The sequence below is a fragment of the Canis lupus genome, chromosome 14 (genome assembly GCF_003254725.2).
Source record: "Canis lupus dingo isolate Sandy chromosome 14, ASM325472v2, whole genome shotgun sequence".
Lineage (NCBI taxonomy): Eukaryota > Metazoa > Chordata > Mammalia > Carnivora > Canidae > Canis > Canis lupus.
The window spans coordinates 42,936,439-42,963,850 of record NC_064256.1 but is presented as its reverse complement, the minus strand read 5'-3'; the positions used below and the strand labels follow the sequence as shown (position 1 = coordinate 42,963,850).

Sequence of the window (27,412 nt, the reverse complement as noted above, 5' to 3'; positions counted from 1 at the left end):
GGTAAGTGGAATTTTAAAAGAACAGCATTGAGCAAGGACAGTATGTACACCTGAAACTTTTGTTATATATCAATTTTATCTCAATTTTTAAAAAGAAGCATACATCTTAAAAAAAAAAAGCATACATCTTTCTTAGTGATTTAATAAAGGGTAACACAGTCAAGTTTTCTGTTAATGAGTAAACTGCATATTCAACTCATTTGTACTCTGTATCTAATAAACACAAAATGTCTAAAGTTAGAAATTAAGACTTCAATAGAAGCCCTCACTGTGAGAATCCCACAATATATAAAACCTAACACAAGGTAAAAATTAACTCACATTTCCCCTCTAAAAATGATAAACTGGGATGCTTGGGTAGATCAATGGTTGAGCATCTACCTTCGGTTCAGGGCGCGATCCCAGAGTTCCATGAGAACAGAGAACAGAGAACCTGTTCTCCCTCCGCATTATATCTCTTCCTCTCTCTCTGTGTATCTCTCATGAATAAAATAAAAATGATAAGGTCTTTTGTTGCTGGGCTTAGAACAGTAGCTTCCATTCCCCTAAATCCCTCTCATGTACATTGAGATGTTTATAATAAACTAAGATCTTAAAAAAAAAAAAAGATCATGTACTTCAAACTACATGTGTATGTGTGCCACATACACCTTTTTTTTAAAAGAGATAATGTTTATTTTATTTTTTTTTAAAGATTTTTATTTATTTATGAGAGACACAGAGGGAGAGAGAGAGAGGCAGAGACACAAGCAGAGGGAGAAGCAGGCTTCATGCAGGGAGCCCGACGTGGAACTCGATCCCAGGTCTCCAGGATCACGCCTTGGGCCAAAGGCAGGCATGGAACCGCTGAGCCATCCAGGGATCCCTACACCTGCTTTTTTAGTATATCCTGAGAGCACTTAAAACGAGAGAGCATATATGATGCATGAGAAGATTTTTGAAGAAAATTCTTTTATAGCATCACTAACATGAATGTGGAAATTTAAAAGAATTTTTTTTTTATTAAAGAAATTTATGGTTTGCCTCTGAGGATTAAGTCTCCAGGTTAAACTTTTACTATTATGTATTTATTTACTGATTGACTCAGATATATTTATTTTATACTTTTGGTTCTAACCCAGTATTATGCTATACTAATTTTGTTGCTCAAATTGTTCATTGGCAATCCTCTGAGATTGGCTCCTGTGTCCCTCTGACACAACCTTATCTTTTTGAACACTTCCTTGCTTTCAGACAATACAAAATCTCCAGCTTCCTCTTTATTTTCTCTGCTCCAGCCCTAGGATCAGCTATTTTACCATTGGAGCCTGGTTCTTTTTACTGGAGATTTACTTCTAAATATTTAGAAACCAAGATCTAGGTGCTGGTTGTCAAAGATTTTTTAGTTATAAAAAGGCTGCTCATACCAAAAAGCATTACAAGGAAAGGCCTAAGACTGAGGTGAATGCTAAGGAGTACAGTTTAATGAGATTAAGATAAAAGAACACCCAAATAATCATAATCTAGGAGGTGCTGAGAGGTCAAGAAGTCCAGAGATCCCACATCAGTCTAGCAGAAAAATGGAAGAAATCAAGCAAATCCTAAATCTTATAAATATTTAGATGGCAAAGAAGTAGGACTATCTAGAATATATTCTTCATGACTTTTATTGTTATATTACATTATATATTATATATTATTTTTATATATATATTATATATATTACATTATTATATTATATTGTTATATTACCTTAATACCCTTAAAATGTTTTTTTTTTGTTTTGTTTTTTTTTAATACCCTTAAAATGTTAAATACAATCCTCCTCAAAATGCAGGGCCACTATGCTAATATTGCCTTCCCTGAAACCAAACTACTCAATGGCTGAGAATATACCTCTCATGCCATGTCTGAGGCAAATCCAGGGAATTATTTTGAATTATCAGGGCTACTGTGGAGGAAAAAAAGGATTTTAAAAACAAGTTATTCAAGTAATAAATGGCCACTGAAAAAATATTCACAAGCATTTCTTTAATAGTCCTCTCTAATATCTTTCTTTAACTCAATAAACTATTCAGCAACTCTCTGCAGAATCCTTACTTCCCCCTTTTTTAGGCAGGGGGAAAAAAAATCACATTTCATAATTTTCACATTTTGCAAAGATCAACATCCCTGGCATTTGTTTAGAGGAACCAGATACTCTCTTAACTATCTCTTTACCCCAAACTGAGTCACTCTACTGTTAACCCTCAAGTCACCTGAGACTCTTTGTTGGAAAGGCTTATTAACTGCAGGCAAAGTCAACTAGCTGGACTCAGGTAATCTGGAGGCTCCTCACTCCTTTCCTCTGTCCTTAAAATGTATACTCTGCTTCCCTTCCCTATTCTCAGAAGCTGCCTCAAGGATACAGCCTTGAGATAGTTATGTGGTATTGAGAACATGAGGACAATATAAGCAACTAAACCTAGTTAGGGACTCTATATAATCTTTTAAGATTTGGCAGGCAGAGATCAACCCGTACTGTTGCTGCCCAAGACAAACTTAGTATTTAAGTTCCCGTGCTTATTAAAACTGTCACCTACCGGGGTACCTGGCTGGCTCACTCAATCAGAGGAACATGCGACTCTTGATCTTGGGGTTGTGAGTTTAAGCCCCACTTTGGGTGGAGAGATGCTTAAATAAATAAATATTTTTTAAAAACAAAGAACTGACCCCAGCAATTTGGAATGGTAATGGTCTGTCTCTTCCTTTGGTCTCTGGCCTCTCCCTGGTCTCTTCTTGCCCTCTGCATAGCAGGGCAGTTTCAGGTCACAACTGGGAAACTCTGGGGAGCTTTGAAGCCAACACTTCTCCCTCTTGTTTTCTAGCACTCACTAAGCCCAACTCATCCTCTCTTTGTAATGCCTTGACATGACTCTTTCTCTTCTCCTTGCTTCACCTAACCATTTCCACACCAAGTATCACACCATTCTCTAAACTGGTCTTTAAAGGAATTACTTTCTTTACAAACATTTTTGCATATGAAAGATCCAAGTTTGAAATAATTTCTTTTTTTTTTTAAGATTTTTATTTATTTATTCATGAGAGACACACAGAGAGAGGCAGAGACACAGGCTGAGGGAGAAGCAGGCTCCATGCAAGGAGCCCGACGTGGGACTCGATCCGGGGTCCCCAGAATCACACCCTGGGCTGCAGGCGGTGCTAAACCGCTGCACCACCGGGGCTGCCCTGAAATAATTTCTTAAAAACTTCTTTATACAGCCCTAATCTATTTTTTCTTTTTTAAAGATTTTATTTATTCATTCATGAGAGACACCGAGAGAGGCAGAGGCAGACACATAGCAGAGGGAGAAGCAGGCTCCCTGAGAAGCCCAATGCCGGACTTGATCCCAGTATTCCTGGATTGATCGTGCCCTGAGCCAAAGGTAGACACCCAACCACTGAGCTACCCAGGCATCACACTAATCTATCTTTTCACCTTCAATTCTCTTATCATTTTCCATTGCCCCAAACAATACCTGCCTACTTGTTATTTCTCAACAGGCCCTCTGTTTAAATTGTATTAAATCCTTTCAAAATCTAGATTAAATATCTAAATAATTTATCTTTTTCTATACATATAAAGTATTTTGCGAAAGGGCAAAACTGTTGACAGATGTGGACTGAGTCCTAGCTTTACTCTCACAGAGGAAAAGCAAAAAAAAAAAAAAAAATGAAATTTGGAAATGCACTTTATTCATTATTTGTATTAGAATTCCTTGGAAATAAGACTTTGTTAAATATCACACATCTTAACCAAAACAAGAGAGTGACCAGGGAACAAATCTTTTCCCTTTGAGGAGAGATATTGTCAGTTCACTTGGTCTTTTAGGGTCTCTTGTGTTTCTTCGATTTCTTAAAATCAGAAAGTTTACTACTTTAAATGTTAGAATGTTTTAAAAAAATCAACTTTCTGAAAGTGATGCAAGGATAAGGAGAACACAAAAGAGTCAAGACTGATAAATGATATGAAAGATCTATGAAATGAAACAAATCAAGAATTGGTAAATAAATGTCATCATCTCGAAATTGTATTAATGAAATCAGAAAAAGAATCTGAAACCTACTTCATGCTTTAGAAATCTATCAGAACTTTCTTCTCACTGAACTATGTATTTTAGTTCAATTTCTAGTCTATGTATCTCCTTTGAATAGTATGCCATAAGAATGCATCTCCAGAGAAACAGTTATCCATGTAAGTCACTATACTTTCTACAGTACTTCTTTTCTATAGGGAGCATGAAAGGACCTAGGTTTCCAGAAGATTAAGCAATCTGCCTGTCAAATTCAGACTTCAGATTTTAGCTATGCAGGCCATGAGGTTGCTCATAAAAAGCAAAAAGTATTTTTTTTTATTAAAGTGCAGCTTAAATTGTTACATCATTACAAGAGCAGACAGTCAAATTACTCTCCCACTGCTACCCACTGCTTCTCCATATCTTATACAAATTACTGCTGTGCAAGACCTTCAGACATCTAATTTGGGATTAAATAACTATGGGCTTTTAAAATAAAATATCAAAGGAATTGCAGATTTGTTAGCATGTTAAATATGGCACCTGCGATAGGTTTCCTCTCCAAGTCAAAGGAAATATTTCTTAGTAAGAACAGCTCTTGTTTACTTAGCACTCACTACCTACAAAGAACTATGCATGATTTTTCACTTGATTCTTATAATAAATCTATTATGAGTACTTCTAGCCCTAAGTTTCTGGGAGAGAAAACAAAGACCAAGCTGACACATCTGTATGTAGCAGAATGAGGACCTGAAGAACTCAGCAAGCTGAATTCAATGTTAATACTTTGTTCAAGGTACTGCTGTTTTTTAATAACATTTTAAATGCAAATTAGTGCTGCTTTTGAGCAGCTATACATTAAAAGTAGGGCAGTAAAACTGAATTTAGTATCTTATAAAATAGGCATACAATTTTCATAAATGTATGACTGTAACAATGTTTAAGTTTCTTATATGACCATTCCTGATCCATTGCCTTTATAAACACATTACTACACAAAACAAAAAGCATTTTAGAAATGCTAATACAAGTGGAACAAGGTATTACTTCAACATTTTTCTCTTTTTATTCAGTACTTGGTTTATGGTGTCTCTAGGTATGATTTCATTTTTATTTATTCTGTTTGGCATCATAATGCTCCCGTAAATCAGAGAATTCCTGTCTTTCAGCAATTCTGGAAGGTTCTCTGCCATTTCCCCTCAAATATTGCCTCTTGCCAATTCCATCTCCTATCTCACATGCATAATACCTTTTGTATAGCATGTTATTTATACCTTTCGTCTCACGGTCTTTTAGTGAGCCTATGCCTCCACACTATATAAACTTCATAAATATTTCTCCGTTTTCTTCTCCCTCATTAGGTGGAAAAGGATGGCTAGGGTGGGCTGGAGGTGAGGATTTCCCTTCTCCTAGTTCAGTTAGGCTCTGGTTAACTAGTTTCCCTGAGGCAAGCCTTGTTGAGAACAGAGTCCTCTGGTATATTTCAAAATGGTCCCTTTCCCCCAACTCTTACCAGAAGCAGGAGGGGATTCCTCTCCCATATTTATGATGGGAACCTGGTCAAGCTCCTGGAGGAGAATCTTACAAAACCGTGGAGGCCCCACTGTGACTTGGTCACAGTGGAGTTTTAAACTCTCAGATTTGTCTGCATGAGCCCCCAGCAATCATCATTTACAGTTTAGGTTTACCTACCCTTGGCACTGGTTTCCTGCACTGGTTCCGACTCCTGAGCCTCTGCTCCAGTAAGCCAAACCTGAGACTCCTCTGTCTCTGCAATCACGGTGTCCTCCCATCTCATGAACCAAGAAAAGTTACTGGTTTTTCAGTCTGTTCGGCTTTTTACTTTTTGCTAGGGCAGAGTGGCTACTTCCAAGTTTCTTCATATGTGGAACTAGAAACTAGAAGTAAATTCCATCTCTTTTTCTAAGTTTATTTTATATATGGTAGATGCTCTTATTCTAGGCTACACGCCATGTACCTCTCTCATATTCTCCACCACTGTTATACTCGGCTTTATTTCCTCAGACCCATCTTATACCTCACTAACTCTCCTTACAGTTCTATCTAATTTGCTTTTAATCTATTTGTTGAGATTTTAATTTCAATAACTAAAGCCTAAAGAGTTCGATTTCCATCTTTTCGCCATGTGTCTTTTTTTTTTTTTTTTTGCTTATTTCCTATTCATCCTTTATTTGAAAATAAATCTATTTATAGTTCTAAAGTTCTTGAGGGTGGTAATTCTAATCACATCTGCTCTCAGTCCTTGTATATTTTTAATTTTTCATCACAGGTACACCTTTAATAGATAACAGTATATTTCTATAGGATCCCATGTGGGTTTTAGAATAGTTGTGCTTTTATTTTGCCAGCCTCTTCTAAGGTATCTATTTTGAAATATCTATAATATAATAGTATAAAGGGTTTTACACTTTCTACTGCCTTCAATTTCACAGCATTGCATGACAATCTATGGTACAAAAAAACAACTTTACTTCAATGCTGTCCTATAATGTAGCCCTTTACCACGTCATTTAAAACTATTAAGAATCCACTTTTAAAAGTTAAAACTCAACCACAGTAACCACACCAAGGCAAATAAATAAACAGAGATGCCAAATCACAAATAAAAGAAACTCCACAAAAGCAAAGGTCACACAAACTCAGACAATGATAACTAACCACCTCCTTATTTAAACTCCTGCTTTAGGGCACCTGGGTGGCTCAATCGGTTAAGCAATCATCTGCCTTCAACTCAGGTTATGATCCTGGGGTCCTGGGATTGAGGCCCGCATCCGGCTCCCTGCTCTGTAGAGAGTCTGCTTCTCCCTCAGCCTCTCCCCATCGCACACCCCCTCTCCCTGCTTGTATGCTCTCAGAGGCATGCTCTCACTCTCAAATAAATAAAATCTTTAAGAAAAAAAATCCTGCTTAATGGTTTGCAAAAAAAAATTTTTTTTACCTCAATTATAGAAGCATTTTCAGAAAGCATCCTGAATGCAGAAAGATTAAAACATGGGGAAGGGGTCTTAAAACCAAGAAAATGTAGTATGTAAGGCAAAAATCAAGTTTATAATTTAAAAGGAAAACTACAACCACCTGGAAAGCCACATACCTACAGAAGGAAAAAGTACATTTTTTTCTTACATAGAAAGCCAGGCCACTAGAAAGCTACTTGTGCACACCAGAATCCAAGTCTGACTGCCCAGTATAATGTATCTTTGATGTTTAAGTCTGTAAGTTACATTCTCTGGCTGACTGCACAGAAGGCGGGAGCCTTTTTTCTCACTTTCATGACAGAACAAGCTCCCTTCCAAGTGACTCGATCTTTCTTCAAATTTGTTTACTTTGACAGCGTAATAGTCACATCTTTGTCTGCAGACTCAGGTTTATTCCTGATGATTCTGAAAAGCTCTGCTTTGATTCACTGATAAGTTTATAATTAACTCTCAGAAGAGTAACTCTTAAGTTACACCTCTTTCAAGTACCCATGCACACACATAGTACCAACTACCAATAAAGCAATGATTTCTCAAATACGAATCTTTACCACCCTCAAGCACAGGAGACTAAAATAAAAACTGTACTTCATAGGACAAAAAAAATGGTATCATCCAAACTTTAAGGACCAATAAAATCAAGACTAAGAATTTGCCTATAATATTTATTTCATTTTTTAGTTTTGGTTCTGAAACATTGTAGAAAATGAGGAACAAGGAAATGAAAAATTCTGCACTCATAAAATTTATATTAGCTTCACAGACTACACAATGAATGATTAGGTCCATAAACTAAACAATGAAGCACACACAAAAAAGGGAAAGTACACGAAATAAGCAGTGATGAGGGACAGAAGCAGAAAAATGTTCACCTTTAGCCCAGAAGGCTGACCTATAGCCTGCATAGTTCCGATAAGGATCAAATATGGACTGGTTGCTACATTCTTAAGGGGGTCTCATGACTGTATATGTCACCGACAGTTAATATCAAGCTGAATGATAAGCACCAGAGAAATCTTGTGAAAGTGGTTTTACGAGAAGAAAGTCAAAGAAAACACTGATGATCTAATACTGTGTGTCCCCTCCCTCTTGAACACTAAGCATATACCCAGCCGCTTCACACAAAGTGCAGCTCTTACTGCCTACAGGTCCTGTCCTTGTACTACTTAAAGGAACTTACTAAGCTGCACCGTAAAACATCTCAAGAGTTCTTTCTTAACTTGCCCGGCACACTCAGTGATCCTGCAACAGGCAGTCCCTGACTCATAGGTGATCTATACAGATGAATGCTCACTGTGGAACTATGAATTTTTTTCCATTTGCCAAAACACCATCTGCAATAGATAACCACTCTCATCATTCTGAATCATTCCCTGCCAGACTGCCTTGGGCCTCCTACCTGAACCTCTGCTGAGCCAGCTGCCTTAACCCTGAGAGCTTCAACTTAGCCCATTTTCTTTTTCAGTTACCAAGACTTGAGTATTTGCATATAGTATTACAGGTTAAAGAAGAAAAAAAGGAAATTATTGTGAGCTAGTCTGGAAACCAAACCAACATTTAAAGTAACATCTCTGAGTATAAATCTAAAATTCTGAATCACCAGCTTCTATTTAAATTTCTGAAATTCATCTTATTCTAGAGATGGACTATAAATATATCCAGCCTGAAAAACAAGCCCAACTAATCTCCTTGCTGTGAATATTTATACAGTTAAATTAATATACATTCAACAAATAAATTTCCAAATTTCAATTCCAGTTAGTGTAGGAAAGGATGTAAAAGGTGGAACTTATTAATAAGCACTATGCTGAATAGAATTCTCATTTGAGTATCAACACAATTTAAAGGCTCCATCTCTCTCCACAGAATCAGTTTCCAGGAATTCAAATATGAAGTTATAAAAAGTCCAAGTGACTAAAACAATTTCATTTCAGAGACTCTGACTCACCTTGCTCTAAACTTTATAGTAATCCTAGATGCCTACCTTAGGCGTTAAAGAGACCAGTTTTCACAAAGCGTCATCACCTGTGATAGAGGAGATTTGGGAGCCTGAAGCGTAACAGAATATGCTACCACAAAATAAGCCTCTTTGGTATAAGGATTATTTTAAAAGACTGAAAAACAGACACAGGAGAAGCTCTGAAAACAGAGTAAAAATTATCCTTTTGTAAGAGAAATTTACATTTATAAAGGAAATCTGTTTGTAAGGGTGTCTCTCTTTCAGCACCAGGAAGAAAAGACTGACTCTAAATCCTAAGAGAATATTGCAAGACAATCTCATCTATGGAGAAGGAGCAGACTTAAATATGCATAACAAACCCCTTGTTTACCATGATTCTTCTGGTAACCTCCCACAATTAGCCACTCCCAACCCCACCCTTACTTTGTCTTTAGCTGAAAATGGTATTCAAACACACATTCTAGACCATCTCAGAGATTTGCTTCTTTTCCCCTGGATATCTCCCATGTATACAAGATTTAACCAGGTTAAACTTTTGTTTGTTTTTCCTCTTCTTAATCTGTCTTTTATTAAAGGGCTCGCCAAGAACTCAGAAGGGAAGAAGGATTATTTTTTTCCTTCCCTGCGGGGTTCTGCCCTCAAAAGAACGTGGTGTAAGAATTCCCACAGACTGTTATGGGGAGGCATATTGTGCATTAGCCACCACTGTCTAATCTAAATCAGTCAGTCAAAACTCCTCCTTCTTTTACCACAGCTGGCCACTTGTCTCATGTTTAAAACTTCAAGAGCCACATATAATTTTTATGAAGAAGCTGTTTTGGCTGCTTGTTTCAAATGTTTATGGACACTTAATATATATTTAACAAATTTAAAAAGTTTCAGATTTACCTACTATAAAGTAGGTAGCCATTCTTAAAAATATTTGCGACTTTGCTTTTTGCATTAAGTTTACTAACTTCTGGACTGGAAGACTATCAAATACTTAAAATCTAAATCCTTGGGTTTATAGTGTTCAATAACAAAAATTCAACTCAGTAAATTTTAAAGTCTGATTGGCTTTATTAATCAGTGAATTAGGCAGCGTCCTATCTAGCAAGTAGAGGGGAGCTCCAAAGGGCTACAAGAAAGGAAAGGTTTCTAAAGGTAGAAAGGGAGTGGAAAAAAGAAAATGATTAGCAAAGAATCCATTGTTTTAGGTAAGGTCACCCTTCCAAAGGGAAGTGAAGGGGTCTATCAGATTTCCAGTGATGACCAGGAAATTCTCATGTTGACTGCTTAAAGGCTACATTTCTGAGGGGCTGTAACTGCAGTTAGGCTAGGTATTAAAGTCCTGGTTTACTGAGTTGGTGCCTTGATCTAAGTGACACGATCTTGGGCCTGTAGGTTCCTTTTTAGCAAAAAGTATCCCAAGCAGAATGTTACCTACTGGGTCTTGAAGATACATTCAAGACACCAAATACATGAGCTAGTAAAAAAAAAAAAAAAAACCTTAATGACTTGAGTCCAGTTAAATCAGGAAATCAAAAACTGACAAAAATCAACATTCACAAAGACTGTACTGTACATATATCACACAAAAAGTAAATGTACTGAATACTAAGGTTTTATGCAAATATAGTCAAGGAATTAACATTTTGCTTTCAAAATTCAAGGCTAAATTCTTAACATTTAAGGGTTTTTAAGACACATGTAATAAACATAATAATTATGAAGGGTAAGGATAAGATAATTGAGTACAAATGAGAAACAGGCCCAATCACTTTTATCTCAAATTTTGAACCTGAGAATGCTTATTTTTAAGTACCTGAATTGTAACTGTATTATGCAAATTAGCCAATTCAATTTCACAATGCAAAGAGGTTTGGATATAATCAACAGGTACATTTACTATTCAAAGGAATTGCTACAATCTCCTTTTACTTATTCTTTGGAAAATAAGTGGGAAAAAAGAGTTCTATTGTCAGTGATGTAGGAAAAGACATTAGGGTTCCAAGCCATTGGTTGAGAAAGAATTCTTGAGACGTCTTTGGTGCAAAAAGGTGGTTTTATTAAAGCATGTGGACAGGATCTGTGGGCAGAAAGAGCTACAGAGGGTTCATGAGGAGTGGCCCATTGTGGACTTCCAAGTTGGGAGGGGGTTAGGGATAGCCTAAGTCTCTGAGGAATTTTAGAAGCAAGGTTCCAGGACCTTGAGGGGTTAGCTCTTGTTGGGAAAAAGTCATTTATTATCATCTAATAAAACCTGAGTCATGAGACCCTTCAGATGTATAATTGGTGGGTCATGTGCTTAGGGGATGATTGCCAACATGTATCTTAGGGGTAAGGGGTAAAGGAAGTTTCCAAAGGAATTTTTTTATGTTCAAGTAGACTTACAGGATCTGGAGATTGGGCTAAGACTGCCTTTTGCTCTTATCAAAGTATTAACATCGAGGCAGTTGAGTCCCTAGAGGAAGGTCACTCTGCCTGTTTCAGTGAGCTGTAGGCAGTCAGGAAATTTAATAATTTTTCTTCTGCCTTTGTTTCCCACATCAGCCACTACTATAATAGTGTGGCTGAAGCACCACTACATTAGAGAGAGATTCCTAAAACAGTTTGCAAAAAAGTTAGTCAGGGTAACATGTCCATTTCAATACTAAAGTCTACCTCACCCCAGCATTTTTGTAATCTGGGGAGAAATTTCAGATTCTTAACTAAGTGCCACTACATTGATTAACCTATGGCTGATGCTAGGTTGTAAGATCCATCTCTGTTTTATTCACTGCTGTATCCCAAATTCCTAACACTACACCTTATACTCCACAGGTTCTCAAAAGACATGTACTGAGGGGTGCTGGGTGGCTCAGTGGGTTAAGCGACCAACTCTTGATTTCACTGGGGTCATGATCTCTTTAAAGATAAAAGGGGGATCCCTGGGTGGCTCAGCGGTTTGGCGCCTGCCTTTGGCCCAGGGTGCGATCCTGGAGTCCCGGGCCTGAGTCCCGCATCGGGCTCCTGGCATGAAGCCTGCTTCTCCCTCTGCCTGTGTCTCTGCCTCTCTATGTCTATCATGAATAAATAAAATTTAAAAAAAAATCTTTAAAGATAAAAGAACATCTGTTGCATGAAGTCAACCTTTCAATCGGCTTCACCGTTTACTGGTGCTCTTCCTGCTTATTCTATTTTTTTTTTTCTGCTTATTCTATTTAAACCAATTATATTTGAAAAATCCCTGAAATTTCTTATAGGCTTCTGAAATTTGTCTATTAATGAAGTTTTGAAAAAAACCAGGAATGAATCATGTGATTTTGTTTTTCAAGTCTATTTCAAAAAGTACCAAAGCTACACTGAAAAATCTTCCCTGGGATTTTAAATGTCTGGAGACTGTGGTCATGAAGGAACAGTAAAGCCAATGCACCAAACCAGCTAAAATACCAGTTAGCTCCAGGGTTCCTTGCCTTTTAAATTTCACCTAAAACATAAAATTCAGAAAATCTACAGTAATTCTAATTTAAAATAGTATTTTAAAGCACTGAACTTACCATTATAGGTTATTCTTGGCTTTGTTAAACACATCACAAGATGCAAATCCATTTCATCTGAAGGTACAAATTTTGAGCATACAGGGCACTTAAATCCTAAAAAAGTAAAAGAAATCCATTTTACTCAATTATTCTGAATATACAATTCCATTTTTTTAAAAAAGCATCAAAGACCAAAAGCATTTCAAATTTCAGTATTACAGTAATAACTACTTAATTGCAAGTTATGTTGGGGAAAAAGAGTTTAAGTATAACGGACTTCAATCAATTTACAAGGACCATCCCATTTTAAGTAAAACAAACACAGGGATCCCTGGGTGGCGCAGCGGTTTAGCGCCTGCCTTTGGCCCAGGGCGCGATCCTGGAGACCCGGGATCGAATCCCACGTCAGGCTCCTGGTGCATGGAGCCTGCTTCTCCCTCTGCCTGTGTCTCTGCCTCTCTCTCTCTCTCTCTCTCTCTCTATCATAAATAAATAAAAAATTAAACCAATGACTTTCTACTCTGAAGATGAGGTTTAAAAAAAAAAAAAGTAAAACAAACACAAATGAGAAGAATTAGACTCACTACAAAACTCCCCTATCTTTTTCTAATGTATGGGGGCCCAGTGATTCTTGTTTCTATTTTTTTAAAACATTAACTAAACTTCTGATTTTGTGGAAATTACCTTCCCCAGCTTTGTAGGGCACAATCTGAGTCACAAGGTTTTACAGTTAGATAGTACCTTTGAAACTATTCTACTCCACTGACCTTTTAGAAATTATTCTGATGAAGAAAGTCAACATCGGCAAAATCAGGACTCCTGTCTTCCAGTATAATGATCTTTCTCCCACACTATGCTACTAGTCACAAAGCAAACTGAAAATAGCATCAAGTAGGGCAGATTTCCCAGTCAATTCTAACACTTAAATATTAGCTAGTTTCCTACAATATTCAATCGGCACTACTTGCCTAAAGTAGTCTATTAAAAATAAACTGGTATACTGAAATAGGGAATGTGCTCTATACTCAGCTCTATCCTACTCCCTCTTTCACCAGGAGAACTGTTCCTTATTGTTGCCTTGCTGCCCCCCTCTCTGTCATCCCTAAACAGACCTGAGCAGCACTGGACACCTGAGACTCAATGGAGGCAAGTTATAGTTTGGCTAGGAAAAACAATTCAGAAGTGGCACAAAAAGATAGTCTGGGCCAATCTGTTTTCCTTGGAAACATGACTAGAAACAGCAAGAGAGTACACTCATCTCATCAGCTGTAAAGAGCGGAGGCAGAAAGTCACATGTAGGTAAGAGAGAGACCAGTGGCTCATGTAAACTGAACTTATAGGAGAACAGAAACTACTGGCCAGGAGAGGACAATGGTGTGCACGGAGATCTCGGAGCCAATGAGAGACAAAAGCTAATGAAGAAGGGTAGTGAAAGAAACTCAAAGTCTGACAGCACATGTTTGTTTAGAGGCACCTTCCTCTTTCATTGTGGCTTACATACACTGTTATCAAATGTGTCAGACTAGAATCACACTTCATGTAGAACTGTATACAAATTAGGAAAAAAATACATGATTTTTGAAACTGTTTGTCACAATGTATTAAATGCATTTTTTAAAAAATGAATAGGGGCGCCTGAGTGGCTCAGTTGGTTAAGCATCTGCCTTCACTTCAGGTCATTGAGCCCAGCACCAGGCTCCCTGCTCAGTGGGGAATCTACTTCTCCCTCCCCCTCTGCCACTTTCCCCCATTGTTCATGCTCTCTCTCAAATAAATAAAATCTTTAAAAAATAATAATAAAAGGAATAAAAGTAAACATACTTCCCTTCTCAAAAACCACCAAAATGAAAAGGAGGAAAGGAAATTCATCTAAAATGAAACTACAGGGACGCCTGGGTGGCTCAACAATTGAGTATCTGCCTCTGGCTCAGGGCATGATCCTGGAGTCACAGGATCAAGTCTCACATCGTGCCCCTTGCAGGGAGCCTGCTTCTCCCTCTGCCTGTGTCTCTGCCTCTCTTTCTCTCTGCCTGTCATGAATAAATAAATAAAATCTTAAAAAAAGAATGAAACTACAAAATAGCTATAATCATCAAACACAGACTATACCAATATAAGGAAACTTATAGCAAATGGGGATAAGACAGACTCTCAAGTAGCATTCGTATTTCAAGGACCAACTAACAATCTTTTGCTTGGAACTATAAAAAAATTTATTCCCTTGAAATTAAACAGGACATAAAAGAGGGCAAAAGGCAGCCAATTTTCTAACTATTCATCATAATCATCTGAGTTAGGCACATAAACTCTAAATCACCAAAGTACAATACTGTGAACTACTGAGAACTATCCAATTGCTCACAAAGTAGAACCTAAGGAGAGAAAACTCAATGTGCACAGAACCACCCGAATTTCTAGTTAAATACAATAAATTAATGTGTTTCTTTCTCCTCCCATCTAAAATCCACTGAAAGAGAAAATAAAAATAAGATAAATAAAATAAGAACTTGAAAGGAGACAGCAGATGAGAAAACAGACTACCAGGACTGAGAAAACAGACATTCTAAGTGTCTATGGAAGTCAGTCAATTCTTACTACCTAATTCTCAAAGGACTCTTCAATCTACACCTCCAAAGGACTTCCTGAGACAAAGACTGGGGTGGGGTGGGGGGAATCCTATGTCCTCAATCCAGAACATATAGCAACTAGAAGAAACTACAGTTCCCCAAGTATAGCAAGAGAATGAAGGCTAAGTATAGAATAAAAGACCCTATAGAGTGACTTGAGGACCCCCACACACAACAAAGGAAACACAGAAATAAATGGTCTACGTACAGAAAAGGGCCCCTCTGACAATTTCCTTTACTCTATCTTTATCAAGAAATTGGTAGATTCTTTTCTTAAATCAAAAGGTCCCACAGAATGAAACATTGTCTGTTGATAAACCCCAGCCTTAAACACAAAGCTTCCAATTAGCTTTTCAGGGCCTCTCTCATAAATATAACACAATTTTTTAAAAAATGCATGGTTAAAACACAACACACCAGAAACAAATTTAAAAGACAAAAATATTTACAACATGTATCACAAAAGCACAATATCCTTAATATAAAAGGATTCTTAAAAATTGTGGAAAACCAAGTATCAGAAAAATGGGGAAAAGTTTTAAAAAAGGATAGTTAACTGATCTTTAAACAAATGAATAACTGCAGTGTCAGAATAGAAGAAGCACCTTCCTCTTATTCCTCTTAAGTTATTTTTCTTTATTCCCATTTTAGTGGGTTTTAGGAGGGAAGCAAAACAAAACACACGTGTTTAATTCACTTTATTTAACTAGAAATTCGGATTAGTTCTTTGTACATACTGTTTACTCTCCTTAAGCTCTACATTAAGATATCACCACTTACCCCAGATTGGCAAATACTCAAAAGCTTGACAACATACTGTTGGTAAGGCTGTGAGAAAACAAGTACTTTCATATATTCCTAGTAGGAATACAAAATTTTACCACTACAGAGGGCAATTTGGCAATATCTAACACAATTACATATATATTTATCTTCTGACCCAGCAATCCTGTCCCCAAAACACAAAAAACACATGCACAGATAGAAGATGCCGGGAAGACGGTGGAGTAGAAAGCACTAGCGGAACTGGCCTCCCCAACTAAATAATTGCATTGGTGGAGTCTGCCTGAGGGAACTATTTTGGAACTCTGGAGTTTATTGGAGCTTGCAACTTCCAGGGGGAAGACCTGAGCACTGCATTGTGGTTCATTTCAGGATTTAGCACAGTAACAGCTATCCTTCCCACCACCCCCACCCCCCAGCTACACAGCAGGCAGCAGTGCATTTGTTGTTAGAGCAGCTTACACACAGCCTGCAGGAACCAGGGTGGGTACAGAGGACTCTTGTTCTTCAAATACCGGAACCTTGCACTCTGAGGCTTCTGATCAAAGAGGTACAGATACAGAGAAGAGTAGTCATTGCTGTTGGACCGCTCCCACTGTAAGGCCCCCCACTCTGGCTGAAGAAACTCCAATGGGATTTAAAGGGCCTATATCCACCTTTCCCCCTTTTATTTTTTGCTTTTTCCCTTTTTGAGAGCCCAACATTAAAGACTAAGAAGAGATTCAAAACTATATATACAGGGGAAACTGAAAAGAGACTCTGTATGCCCAGGGTAAGTCTCAGAGAAGACCTTAAGTTTTTACCTCAGGCTGATGATCCTCAGAGAGTGCCTACAATACATCCCACAGAAAACAATAATGAAAAATAGCAGACACTGGGGAAGGGGAAAAATCTGATTTCCAGAGTTACCACATGATTAGATTCAAGTAACCAGTTTTCAGCGAGAAAAAAAAAACTCTAAGCTATATGCTTAGAAAAGCATGGCCCCTTTAAAGGAAAAATATAAAACTAAAACTGTCACTGAAAAAGTTCTGAGGGCAGATATACTAGCCAAAAATGTCTATCTTAAAGATGTTCAAAAAACTAAAGGAAGATGTAGAAAAGATCAAGAAAATATGATCAAAATATGAAAATGGAAATATCAATAGATAGAAAACCTAAATAGAAACCCTAAAGAAATTCTGCACTTTAAAAGTATCTGAAATGAAAAATTCACTAGAGCAATTCAAAGGCAGATTTGAGGAGGAAGAAATAATCAGTGAATCTGAAGACAAGACAATGGAAAAGATGATGTCTGAGGAATAAAGAAAAAAAGACTGAACAAAAGTGAACAGAGCTTAAGGAACCCATGGGACACCAACAAGCAGAGCAATATATGCATTGTGGGAGTCCCAGGAGACAAAGAGGGAGAGAATATTGGAAGAAATAAAGGCTGAAAACTTCCCAAACTTGATGAAAGACATGAATATGAACATCTAAGATGCTCAACAGCCTTCATGTAAGATGCACTCAAAGGCATCCAAACCAGGATACATTATAAGCAAACTTGCAAAAGACAAAGAATTTTGAAAACAGTAAGACAAAGGTGATCATCACATTAAGGGATCCTAACATCATAAGCAGATTTCTCATGAGAAACTCTGAAGTCCAGAAGACAATGGGCTGATGTATTTAATGTGTTCAAAGGAGAAAAAAAATTAAACCCTATCAACTAAGAATCCTATATCCAGCAAAATTCCTTCAAAAGTAAAGGAGAAATTATAAAATTCCTAGATAAAACAAAAGCTGAGGAAGTTCAGCACCATTAGATCTGTCCTAGAAGAAATGGAGGAAATGAAAAAACACTGGACAATAGTAACTCAAAGACATAAGGAGAAATAAAGGTCTCAATATAGGTCTTCAGGTCAAGGGGAACGGTTTTTGAAGAACTGTACTGAAGGAACTGCACCTGAGCAGCTTTATCCATGCATATCTGGACCTGACTCCAATAACAAGATCCTGAACTTCAAATTGATGCCTTAATTGGATCAGACTGTGTGAATGCTGGAAAGAGTGCATACACCCTACATATGGAAGGGATGTGAACTGTGATTGCCAGAAGGCAGACTATGATACATTTACAGTCTTCAAATATAGTTGCCTCAATTTCATGCACCCTGTTTCTCACATTAAGATGACTAATTTTCTTCCCCTTAAATCTGGGCCAGCCTAAATGTTTTTGGTGAATCAAGAGTGCAGAAGTGATGTTCTGGGAATTCTGAGATAAATCTTAAGAAGCCTTGAAGCTCCCATTTGGACCTCTTAAGATGCTCGCTTTTGGAATACTTCCTTTCAGAACCCAGCTGACATGCTCTAGGAAGTTCTGGCCACATAGAGAGGTCACAAATAGGCATTCCAGCGGGAATGTCAGCTACAGCCAGAAGTGAGCCCTGAGATGACCAGTATCAACTGCCAGGTATACTGAGTGAGCTACCTTGGATGTTGAATTACTTTGAAATTTCAGAGAACTCTAGCCCCAGCTTCCATCTGCAACTGTTTGAGACTCCAAGCAAGAGCTCTAACAATTGATTCCACTCTACTCATAGAACCTCAAGAGATAATAAATTTAGTCTTAAAATAAATAATAAATAAATAAATAAATAAATAAATAAATAAATAAATAAATTAATTTAGGTTTTAGGGATCCCTGGGTGGCTCAGCGGTGTAGCACCTGCCTTTGGCCCAGGGCGTGATTCTGGAGTCCCGGGATCAAGTCCCACGTCAGGCTCCCTGCATGAAGCCTGCTTCTCCCTCTGTCTCTCTCTCTCTCTCTCATATGAATAAATAAAATCTTTAAAAAAATGTGTTTTAATTAAAACCACACACAGTAAGTTATGAGGACACCCTTTGGAATAGCCAAAATACTGTAACCATATAAAAGACATAGTGAAGAAACTATTAGGCATCTACAATGGGATACTATATTATAAAAAGGAAATGAAGGAAGGTCATTATGAACTGATACGGAGAGATACCAAGACTATCTTAAGTGAAAAAAGAGTGCAATGGTATGCAAACTACTGTACCAAAAAAGAGTAACTAAGAATACATGTACATGTGTGTTATCTGCAAATAGAAAAACAAGGAAGGATAAGCTTCAAACTAAGGTTTATATACATGTTACCTATAGATAATGAAAGTGTGGCTATAAAAGGGAGGGGTACTCCTGGGTGTACCTTTTAATAAAGTTTTGGACCTTGGAACAATGTTAATGAATACATATCCAAACAAACAAACAAACAAACCCCAAGAATTGGGGGGAAATCCCTAATAAAATTAAATATAAATGGAAACAAAAAAATACACACAGGCTTGTGCAGGTACAAATATAAGTATGCATGCGTGCATGCATACACACACACCCAGATCAGTCCACTAAAAGGACCTGGAAGCAATGACACCTCTGTAGCAAAGAGCAGACTCAGTTCCCAGATTTGGCGGTTCTTAATATCATTCCTTTGTGAAGAAAAACAAGAGCTCCTTGGAGAAAAATCTGGGTTCTAGGTCTGGGGCAGGGAAAGTACAGGTGAGCCTGGAATATATTGTTATGCCAGACTAAGGAAGTGCTCAAAAGTTGATATGAACACATAAAAAGGCAAAGAAGCCAGCCTCAAAAAGCTTCTCCTGGTCAGATTTGGACAACCTGAGAATCAAAATGGATAATGACATAAGAGATCATAGTATCTTATATTTAAAAAGAATGCAAAAGTAATTATAAATAATTACATTCTGAAAATATCAACCCAAGATCACTAACAAAGATAAAAAGGTACTCTTAAAATGTAGAAACTATCTCACCTCACCTTAAATCTGAACTTAGTATCACCGACAAAAGGGCAAGCTAACACCTGTGCTTCCTGATGTGACTCACTGAGGACACAACACGTATGTATACTTCCACCTAATCTAACTAGAACCTCATTATGAGGAAATTTAGGAAGAGCCTCCAGCCAAAACAAATTTAAAGAAAGTATGATAAAACTATCAACACAGGAAACAAGAGAACTTGAGCATTGCCGAACCCCGAAAATCTTACAAGATTTCTATTTATTTGATTTTCTTTCTACTTAGTTTTGGGGTCCATCTTATATGTTGGAAGTTTTCCCCAAATTTCCTCAACTGTCCCAACAGTTCAAGATGATACTGCATCCATGAAACAATATACCATAAACTAGGAACACAGAAGCAAACAAAAGCTCTTGAAATAAACTTAGCTTCAATATTAACTTGAGGTAATCAACAATGAACATTTACTATATACCAGGAAATTAAGCAGTTTAGGTCAATTAACTAATTTATTCTCACATCCTTGAATGAGGTACTAATACAAACCCTATTCTACAAATGAGAAACAGAAAGGGTGGGACTCCTGGGTGGCTCAAGGGTTGAGCCTCTGCCTTTGGCTCAGGGCATGATCCTGGAATCTGGATGGAGTCCCACATCGGGTTCCCTGCAGGGAGCCTGCTTCTACCTCTGCCTGTGTCTCTGCCTGTGTGTGTGTGTGTGTGTGTGTGTGTGTGTGTGTGTGATGAATAAATAAATAAATCTTTAAAAAAAGGAAAAGAAAAGAAAAGGTAAAGTAACTTACATAAGGTCACACAGCTAGAAACTGGCAATGCCAGAAATCAAAGTGGGCTTTTGGCTTCACAGCCTAAGTCCTTCACCATCACTCTGCATATCTTTTTTAATCTCGAAGGAAGTGGAGCCAAAAGTCAAACAGGAGAATAAATAATAAAATCAGAAGATCAATTCAGGTGGTCTAACATCCAACCAATTAGAAACAGACTTGAGAAAAAGGGAAGAAACTACCAAAAACATGATTTCCCAAACTGAAGTTCATGACTATGCAAACTAAAAGAATATACCCATATAACAAATGAAAATAAATAGCCATACCAAGGTATGGTACTGTGAAATTACAGAGCATTAGGTATACGAACAAAGCCTGAAAGCTTTCAAAATGAAAAAAGATGAAAAATATCTAGAACTATTTCCCAGACTTCTACATTTTTTTGCCTTTCATGATACAAATATTTTGAGAGTCGTTATCTGCTTTTCAGAATCAGAATGGCATTAGTCTTCTTAATAGCAACACTTGAAAAGAGACAAATGAAGTAATAACTTTAAAAATCTGAGAATTATTTCACTTAGACTACATATCCAAATTATTACTAGTCACACTTGACTGATACATTTTATCAAAGCACTTTCCTTCCTATGCACCCTCAGGCAATTTCTATAACACATGGTCCACTGAAACAAAGGAGCAAATAGAAAAGAAAAGAAAAAAGAGAGAGAGAGAGAGAGAGAAAGAGAGAGAGAGACACTGAGATAAAGGAAATGGGTGAGGTGAAGGGAAATCCTTGGATAATTGTCTAGAAGGTATTTGGTCCAGATTGGAAGAGGAGAGTAGAGGATCTAGGGAAGACGGGAAGTGGTAGAGAGTGAACAGATAAGGTTTCTTGAGGTGTTTTATCGGGTAGAAAACAGTATTGTGTTCAGACAGTTTTATAACTCTTTTGCAAATTTGGGAAGAACTGACAGGAATTTTAAAAATCAAGTAAGCAAATAGAGGCAATTTCTAACTACCAAATACACAACAGGAATGTAATCTATAAACAATGAGTATCAAGCAGATCATCATTTAAAAAGATGTTCAAGGGATCCCTGGGTGGCGCACCGGTTTAGCGCCTGCCTTTGGCCCAGGGCGTGATCCTGGAGATCCGGGATCGAATCCCACGTCAGGCTCCCGGTGCATGGAGCCTGCTTCTCCCTCTGCCTATGTCTCTGCCTCTCTCTCTCTCTCACTGTGTGCCTATCATAAATAAATAAAAATTAAAAAAAAAAAAAAAAAAGAAGTTACTTAAATTTAAAAAAAAAATAAAAATAAAAATAAAAATATAAAAAATAAATAAAAAGATGTTCAAAAGGTAGAAAGATAAAAATGAAGACAGGTGATATATATATAGTAAGTCCTCATCTCTCTAATAAGTACTTAATAGTTAACATCTAAAAAATTACAAAGAATATAAGCATATTACTTATAAATACTTGACAGCTACAAGTATTGAAAATAGTTGTTTCAAGAAAAAAACCTGGGAGTTGGGGAGAATTGAAGCAAGAGAATAATAATTTTTATTATAAGACTAAAAGTACTTTTTTCAAAATATACACATATATTACTTTGATTTATTTTACTTAAATTTTGATTTAATTAAGCCTATTTTGAAGGAAGGAATGTCTTCAGAGCACAGGACACATCAGCCTAGTGAAAGAGTATTCTGCAAGAACATATCCGATTTGAAGCTGCTGCCTTCCCTAGATCACTTTCTCTACCCTCTCCCCACACTGTTTTTCCCTTGACAACAGTCCCAACAGAGACTGTTTCTCCCAATGGAGAAGTGACTCCATTCTTTGATGAATAATAATAAAAAAGGATTCAATATAGGACCTACATGCTATGAATCCACCATACTAAAAAGGCAGATGACTGAGACAATTTAAAGAACTCCGGATACAGCCATTATAGTTCAGCAAATAAATTCAATATGACAGTAAACCTGTAATGGAAATAAAAAACACAGAAGAACTGGAGAGAAATAGAAATAGCTAGTGACAAAAAAAAAAAAAAAAAAGCTAGTGACAACATCACTGACATAGAAAGCAGAGAGTTATGGAAAAACAAAACAAAAATGGCAGTAATCTGAAAAAAGAAAAATTCATGGAAAACAAAGGCTAACTGCTTTCCCCAAAATACAGAATGTAATCAAAAGAACAGATCAGGGATGTCTGGGTGGCTCAGTGGTTGAACGTCTGCCTTTGGCCCAGGGCGTGATCCTGGAGTCCCGGGATCGAGTCCCGCATCGGGCTCCCTGCATGGAGCCTGCTTCTCCCTCTGCCTGCGTCTCTGCCTCTCTCTCTCTCTCTGCATCTCTCAAGAATAAATACATAAAATCTTTAAAAAAAAAAAAAAAAACAAACACAGATCAAAATGATTAAAGATAGACTAAAAAAAAATTAAAAAAAAAGAATCGAATCCTAGTGACTACTTAAACAGGAAAAACATAAGATATCTATAATAATTGAGGAGTAAGGGTGGCAGAAATCTTACTAGTCTCAGAATTATCCACAGAATACACAGATATTACTTTGGACACACTTTTGTGCATGCCTGGGAGGGAGGGTGTCTTCAGAACACTTAGAAGGGAGAAAAAGTAGGACTTAAGAAATATAGATCCTCAAATACTTAAAGACTCAAGACCCATTCAAGAGATTAATAAATAATTCAGGAATGGACAAGCTATGGTGTTTTATGTACACACACATAGGTAATATGTATACTACATACAATATTATTTAATTTAATTGAAGAAATCATTGAAAACTGTAGGAATTTTTGGTACAGTTTTCAATCATTGGTATGGCATATAAATATTAAAAATGCTGACAAGGTGAAAATGATAGAACCACCCCAAACTGGGAGGAGAATGTTACGATCATGTTTATATATAAAAAGGACAAGGAAGGGGAACCTGAGTGGTTCAGTCCACTAGGCACCTGCCTTTGGCTCAGGACATGATCTCAGGGTCCTGGGATCAGCCCACATCAGGCTCCCTGTTCTGCAGTCTGCTTCTCCCTCTGTCCTTCCCCTCCACTCGTGTTTGCACATGTGAGCTACTCTCTCAAAATCTTAAGACAAAAAAAAAGGAAGAGGGGGAACTGATGGAAAAGAATGGACAGTAGAAATGAGCCAGATAACCTTGGTCTTTTAAAGCAAAATACAGAGGTACTGATACATGAATGTTACTATTCCCCGTCTTTTATCCTTCACAGCTTAGATTGTTATCAAAGCTCTACTTAGGTATCCTCCTTCTCCAGAAATCTTTCTCTAAATGCTCCATCTCAGAGCTGATCTAATCATTCCTTCCCTCTGTATTTCTTCTATCTGTGCTTTGATGACACTTCCAATACTATAATGTAGAACATGGGATGGTAATTACTTGTGTCTATCTTCCTATTAGCTTAAATGGTCTGTAGTATTTGTACTACATTTGTAGTATAGACCTGGGTACAAATCCAGGTCTACCACATACAAACTCTGTGACCCTGGGGTTGGCACTGAAGCCCCTCCCTCAGATGCTATCAACCAACTATTAACCCTACATTAACCCTACTGATTACTAATGTCCTCGACTCAAATCTGGTACTCCAAGTTTTCCCCAAATTAAAACTATTCCTCTACACTTTCCCTTAAACAAAGCTCTATTCCTTCTGATATCAATTAGATAGCTGAATTGACTACTACAATTTAAAAGGAAATGACCAATAAGCTAAAAACTTAAGTATACCTGCACTGAATAGGGCAATGGATGAATCAGTAGCAGAGGGCTGTGTTCTGGGGGATATTTACAGCAGGTGACCTCCATCTGCTACACCAAACACCCCAGGTAATACAAAATAGTGACTGCCACTTCCTATTTTCAATAATGGAACTGAAGAATATTAAAACAAAAGGAGTCCACTGGCTCTCTTGGTTTAAATTGCTCACTTGAAGAGAACAGCAACCTAAGTGCAAAAAAATCAAGTGTGACAGAATTTGGCTCTTCCAATTCCTAAGCTATCGAGGTTTTACCACAGCTTCTGGCTTTTGATCATCTTTTACATTACTGCACACAAACACACTCTGTTTTCTCCTACGCTGGGCTTTTCAGATAATTGTTAACGATTACCCTAGTACAAATTTGGTGTAGCCAATTTAATCTTTCCTCCAACAAAATATACCTATTCACACCTCTATGCTCTTGCTCTTAGCCAATATGGCTTGCTTTTCTCTAATTTTATTAACAATCTGCTCCTATTTGTTTCAGCCCAGATCAAGTCTCACCATTGCAATGAAACCTTTTAAGAGAACTCAAAACCATGTATCCATCTCTGTTCTACATTTCGTTTACTGGTAACAATCATTTGATATATATCATCTACAACATTTCTTCCATGTAGATTTTATTTCTGAAATTGGATTAATATCTGTGGGACAGAAACTGTATATTCTAAGTATTCTACTCAATCACCCTACCCTAGCATCCAGCTAGACTTATAGCTGACTCAGTAAGTACCTAAACACATGCATGAATGGACTGTATAGTTGGTCTTGATTCTACAGAGTCAAGAGTTATGTAATTAAAAGCAGATTATGGGGATCCCTGGGTGGCGCAGCGCTTTGACGCCTGCCTCTGGCCCAGGGCGCGATCCTGGAGACCCAGGATCGAGTCCCGCTTCGGGCTCCGGGTGCATGGAGCCTGCTTCTCCCTCTGCCTATGTCTCTGCCTCTGTGTGTGTGTGTGTGTGTGTGTGTGTGTGTGACTATCATAAATAAAAAAAATAACAAAAATAAAAATTAAAAAAAAAAAAAAGATTATGGGGCAGCCCCGGTGGCTCAGCGGTTTAGCGCTGCCTTCAGCCCAGGGTGTGATCCTGGAGACAGGGGATCAAGTCCCATGTCGGGCTTCCTGCATGGAGCCTGCTTCTCCCTCTGCCTGAGTCTCTGCCTCTCTCTCTCTCTTTCTCTCTCTCTCTGTCTCTCATGAATAAATAAATAAAATCTTAAAAAACAAACAAACAAAAAAGCAGATTAGGGAATTCTAACTGCAGTTAATAGAGTCCTACCCATTTGTTTGCAGGAATGAACAGCATTTAAAAAAAAAAAAATTCATTTTAAAGGTAAATTTGTTTTCAACATGCCAATAAGAAGTAAAAACATGCCAATAAAAAGAAAGATCAATAAATCAACTTCCATAAGCAAAGTTTTACAGCATATACAACATATGCCATACAACAAAAGGTTTAGAGTGTAAACTGAAAAGAGATTTCATTTGCCAGTAGGACCTATTCAGAATTTGGCAAATATAGGATTATCTGTTATGAAAAATTTCCTCAGAAAATGAAAGCCAAGTAAACCTAAGTAACTACCAGCAAGATGAGTTGCAGGCTATTTTCTAACGATCGCATTTCTCTAATAAGTAAAATTTCTGCTATATGAAAAAAGATGCTCAAGCCAAAAGGAAACATTTAAGTAAAACTTATATTGTTTAATAATCACAGCTACATAATAAGGGACAAAAATACCTCTAACAAAATAAAAATGGCAGGATAACAAATGTTCCTACAACACAATGTAGAATAAGTTTTAACCTTGCTCAACAAGCATATTTACCAGATTAAACATTTAAATATCAAATTCTATAAATCATCAAAAACAATCCTTGATGAACCTACAAAACAAACATCAATATACATCAATTTGCATAAAAAACATTCCTAAAAAAACTTAGTTTTTATCAAGGTCATATTTAAGTCTATTAGGGAAAGTCATCATTTTCTATCTACCTATTTGTGGTAATTCTATCACTTTATTCTTTTTTCAGATACATAATATACATATATATTTTTTAATTTTGTTATTTGAGAGAGAAAGAGAGAACGAGCCAGGTGTGGGGCAGAGGGAGAGGGAGAAGCAGACTTCCTTCCCACTGAGCAGGGTGCTGACATAGGGCTCTATTCCAGGACACCCCCAGGACCCAGGATTATGACCTGAGCTGAAGGCAGATGTTTAACCCAGACTGAGCCCTCCAGGCACCTCAGAAGTACAATTTTTTTATGTTAAATATCAGCACACTGGAATGATTCATAAAACGTACTACAAGAGTTTAAATATGCTCTAAAGGTTTCTTTGTAGCTTAAAATGGGGAAGGGGGATAATTTCTTTTCCCTCTTTTGATAAGATACTTGTGGGGACTGGACATTTTTATATTAAAACTACACTAGGTGCAACAAACAACCTCCTCAGTGTTTAAATCTGTTTGAATGAATTAAGAAATTAGCCCATCTTACATAAGAATGCTAAATAGGGTATGATGTGATTACTCTTCTTAAACAGCTAGAAAAGGGGAACAGAACAAGCAAACAGCTATTTTCCCATGGAAAACTAAATAAATTCCATGTGGTGATATAAACAAGGTACCTTTAATTTATAATATAAGAAAGTATGCCAATAATAGTATAAGGACTGAAGGATCAGTGGTTTAACTAGTACAAATGAGCCTTATAAAATTCAATATATTGAATATCTTCTGTCATCAATGAACCTCAAAATGGCCACACATCCAGATTGGGGTTGGAAGGTGGTGAATCAAAGTACAGAATGACCAAAACATAAATGAAGGGAAGTAAGCAGTTTTCATCACTATCAGGAAAGGAGGAGGAGGCAGCCTCAGTGCCAGGGGTAATTTAGTCTCTACTTCTTTGGGGGCAATTTTAGAGACTTGACTATATTATGTGTCTCAATCTATTTATATAACCAAATACCAGAGACTAGGTAGCTTATAGACAACAGAAATCTATTTCTCACAGTTCTGGAGATGAGGGTACCATGACCACTGAATGAGGTCTTCCTGGTCAGAATTCTCTCTGTAAC

The 27,412-nt window shown here is 37.3% G+C and overlaps 1 protein-coding gene across 2 annotated transcripts in view; it reads right to left on the bottom strand.

Annotated features, from left to right (window-relative positions):
* The window catches only part of ZNRF2 (zinc and ring finger 2), a 108,585-nt gene that overhangs the window by 43,466 nt on the left and 37,707 nt on the right, over window positions 1-27,412 (bottom strand). For both annotated transcript variants that reach the window (XR_007402081.1, XM_025464513.3), the window contains exon 2: window positions 12,509-12,604. Coding sequence is in view for 1 of the 2 variants with exons in the window: in XM_025464513.3 (XP_025320298.3) it covers window positions 12,509-12,604 (96 nt within the window). In the remaining variant the exon portion in view is untranslated. The remainder of the gene's footprint in view (window positions 1-12,508; window positions 12,605-27,412) is intronic.